The sequence below is a fragment of the Alosa alosa genome, chromosome 20, assembly GCF_017589495.1.
Source record: "Alosa alosa isolate M-15738 ecotype Scorff River chromosome 20, AALO_Geno_1.1, whole genome shotgun sequence".
Taxonomy (NCBI): Eukaryota; Metazoa; Chordata; class Actinopteri; order Clupeiformes; family Clupeidae; genus Alosa; species Alosa alosa.
Genome location: NC_063208.1, coordinates 5,043,195 through 5,046,970, shown reverse-complemented (window position 1 = coordinate 5,046,970; position 3,776 = coordinate 5,043,195). Strand labels below are relative to the sequence as shown.

The following is a 3,776-nucleotide window of genomic DNA, read 5'->3' as shown; positions in this document are numbered from 1 at the left end:
TTCTCTGTTCTGGCTATTGTAGTGCTGCTTGTTGAGAGGACTGTTTTTTTTTTTCTTTTTTTTTTTGTGGCATCCCCCTCAAACTCTTAACAGAGGGAGTTGATGGGGGTTGAGGTAGACAAAGGAGAGAGAGCAAGAAAGAGAGTGGAAAGAAAGAGAGAAGAGAAGAGGGGGCGGAGGGAGGGCTAGACATGAGTATGAGTGAGTGTGTGTTGAAAGGCTGGTGGTGGAGTTCGTCCTTCACTATTTAAAGAGGAGCTGGCACTCCTGCTGAGACTGACGCTGGGACTGGACGCAGATCGTCAAAGGGCCACAGGACTGACCACAGAGTAAACAAACAGAGAGAGAGAGAGAGAGAGAGAGAGGAACAGAGAGAGAGGCTGCAGCATGTTTTATTCAGTAGGTTGCCTGGAGCAGGAGAGAGAAGGAGAGAGAGGCATGAGGACTGAGGATTAAGCTTCAAACAGACAGACAGACAGCACAAGTTGAGAGAGAGAGAGAGAGAGAAAAAGAGAGAGAGAGAGAGAGACTTTCCAGAGGAGCACTACCATCCGTCCCGGCTCACTGTCACAGAAGACGCGCCGTCACTGCTGCTGGGAGTGTTTACCAAGTCCAGAGAGAGGAGAGGACCACAAATAAACAAAAACACAAACACAAAGAAAGAAAGAAAGGACAATTCAACTCCATGACAGAGGAAGTCGTAGGAAGTGACACAGGAAAACCAGCCAGGCGAGCAGTAGCTTTTGACAGCTCTCTCCTGTCGTTGTCAGTTGAGTCCCTCCAGCTGAATCTCCATCCTCGGCGAATTCTGCTTTTCCCGACATTCCACTCGTCTCTTGCCTGTCAGTCAAACTGATGACGATGATGTGCTGGCTGTTCATCCTCACGTACCTGTCTGTGGAGGCGGTTGCCGCAGCAACGACGGGCTCGGAGCGCCGGCAGCACCAGGTGCAGCATGGGAAGTGTAGTTTCACCTTCGTCCTGCCGGAGGTGGAGGGGTGCGGAGGGGAGGAGGAGGAGATAGGAGGAAGGCCCACGACGGGGGAACACCAGGTGAGCAACGCCCTGCAGAGAGACTCCCCACCTCCCCCGGGATCTCCTCACAGCGCCCTCTCTAGAGAGGAGCAGGAACGCAAGCTGGAGACGCTGGAGAGTGTCACCGATAACAACACGCAGTGGCTGCTCAAGGTGAGAACTCACCTGTAATACGCCTCTCCACGGGCTTCTCTCTCTCCCTCTCTCTTTCTCCATCTCTATCTGTCCATCTCTCTCTCCCTCTCTCCATCTCTATCTCTAACACATCTGAGAACTCACCTGTGCCACGCCTCTTTGCAGGCTTCTATTACGCTTCTCCGCAGGCTTCTCTCTCTCCCTCCATCTCTATCTCTCTCTCTCTCTCTCTCTCTTTCAATTCAATTCATTTGAAGAAAGCTTTATTGGCATGAACATTTCAATAACATTATTGCCAAAGCTCAATTATATGTGCAAATAGAAAAGACAAATAGGACAAAACAGTTCAAAAGTTTTGTGAGACAATAAGATAAAGCAACTAAACAAAACAAAATAAAATGTTATTTAGAGTTTCAACAATAAACACACACACATACAAGGAGCTTGGTATTTTATAATTATTGTTTTGTTGGCAGTTGTGGCCTCACTGTTTGGCTGGCTGCTAAACATTTCAAACATTACAAATCCTTGCGCTCTCTGAGAACATACTGTATGATCATTTTGCTTCAACTCGAGGGTGATTAAACTGAATTTACTGAATGACGATTTTCTGATCTCAACAGGATGAGTGCATTCTGTGTATCATCACAATAATTTATGCCACAACAATTTAGACCACTAATTAATTTACTTTAATGGGCAATCAATTAGAATTAATTCAAAAACCATTCAGCAAACTTTTAACATGACTGTCAGTATGCGTGTGTGTGTGTGTGTGTGTGTGTGTGTGTCTGTCTGTCTGTCTGTCGGTCTGTGAGTATGTGTGTGTTTGTGTGTGTGTGTGTGTGTGTGTGTGTCTGTCTGTCTGTGTGTGTGTGTGTGTGTGTGTGTGTGTGTGTGTGTGTTGAGCATGCTTTTGGTGTCGACTGGCTCTGATGTAATGTAAGGCTGAAGAGCCAATTTAAACTGAGCCAACTGCAGACACACACACACACACACACAGACCAGAAAGGAACTGTTTTTAACGGCTTTTAAACCTCAGATTAACATTTTGAACAAGCACAGCATTCTCTTATCTCTTTGATTCATTTCAAACAGAGTGTGTGATAGAGATACTGCTCCTGGGTGAGTGAGTGTGTGTGTGTGTGTGTGTGTGTGTGTGGGTGTGATAGAGATACTGCTCCTGGGTGAGTGTGTGTGTGTGTGTGTGTGTGTGTGTGTGGGTGTGATAGAGATACTGCTCAGGGTGAGTGTATGTGCGTGTGTGTGTGTGTGTGTGTGTGTGTGTGTGTGTGTGTGTGTGTGTGTGTGTGATAGAGATACTGCTCCTGGGTGAGTGTGTGTGTGTGTGTGTGTGTGTGTGTGTGTGGGTGCGTGATAAGAGATACTGCTCCTGGGTGAGTGTATGGGTGGTTGGAATGTGAGTGTATTGTGCGGATCAGGGAGATTGAAAGGTAGTGCTTGTTTTCCTAGCGAAGGTCAGACGTGATGCTATCAGGTGAACTCCACAACACAATATAGCAGAATTAAATCCTGCCATATCACGCACAGACACATCACAGGCACTTTCACTGTGTCTTTGTCCATGTGTGTGTGTGTGTGTGTGTGTGTGTGTTTGTTTGTTCGCTGTTGTGTTTTGACTGTAAAGGTCACATCAGATTAGACCGCTGCTACTGGTCACACATGTGTGTGTGTGTGTGTGTGTGTGTGTGTGTGTGTGTGTTTGTTTGTTCGCTGTTGTGTTTTGACTGTAAAGGTCACATCAGATTAGACCGCTGCTACTGGTCACACATGTGTGTGTGTGTGTGTGTGTGTGTGTGTGTGTGTTTGTTTGTTCGCTGTTGTGTTTTGACTGTAAAGGTCACATCAGATTAGACCGCTGCTACTGGTCACACGTGTGTGTGTGTGTGTGTGTGTGTGTGTGTGTTGTGTGTGTTCTGTTGTGTTTTGACTGTAAAGGTCACATCAGATTAGACCGCTGCTACTGGTCACACATGTGTGTGTGTGTGTGTGTGTGTGTGTGTGTGTGTGTGTGTGTGTTCGCTGTTGTGTTTTGACTGTAAAGGTCACATCAGATTAGACCGCTGCTACTGGTCACACATGTGTGTGTGTGTGTGTGTGTGTGTGTGTGTGTGTGTGTGTGTGTGTGTGTGTGTGTGTGTTGTGTTTTGACTGTAAAGGTCACATCAGATTAGACCGCTGCTACTGGTCACACATGTGTGTGTGTGTGTGTGTGTGTGTGTGTGTGTGTGTGTGTGTGTGTGTGTGTTCGCTGTTGTGTTTTGACTGTAAAGGTCACATCAGATTAGACCGCTGCTACTGGTCACATGTGTGTGTGTGTGTGTGTGTGTGTGTGTGTGTGTGTGTGTTGTGTTTTGACTGTAAAGGTCACATCAGATTAGACCGCTGCTACTGGTCACACATGTGTGTGTGTGTGTGTGTGTGTGTGTGTGTGTGTGTGTGTTGTGTGTGTTGTTAAGCTGTTGTTTTGACTGTAAAGGTCACATCAGATTAGACCGCTGCTACTGGTCACACATGTGTGTGTGTGTGTGTGTGTGTGTGTGTGTGTGTGTGTGTGTGTGTGTTTGTTTGTTCGCTGTTGTGTT

At 46.6% G+C, this 3,776-nt stretch overlaps 1 protein-coding gene across 1 annotated transcript in view; it reads left to right on the top strand.

The window, feature by feature from the left end:
* Positions 1–493: 493 nt before the first annotated feature.
* The window catches only part of angpt2b (angiopoietin 2b), a 55,899-nt gene continuing 52,616 nt past the window's right edge, over positions 494–3,776 (top strand). The window contains exon 1 of the mRNA XM_048230453.1: positions 494–1,188. Within this exon, the coding sequence (XP_048086410.1) occupies positions 856–1,188 (333 nt within the window). The 5' untranslated portion in view covers positions 494–855. The remainder of the gene's footprint in view (positions 1,189–3,776) is intronic.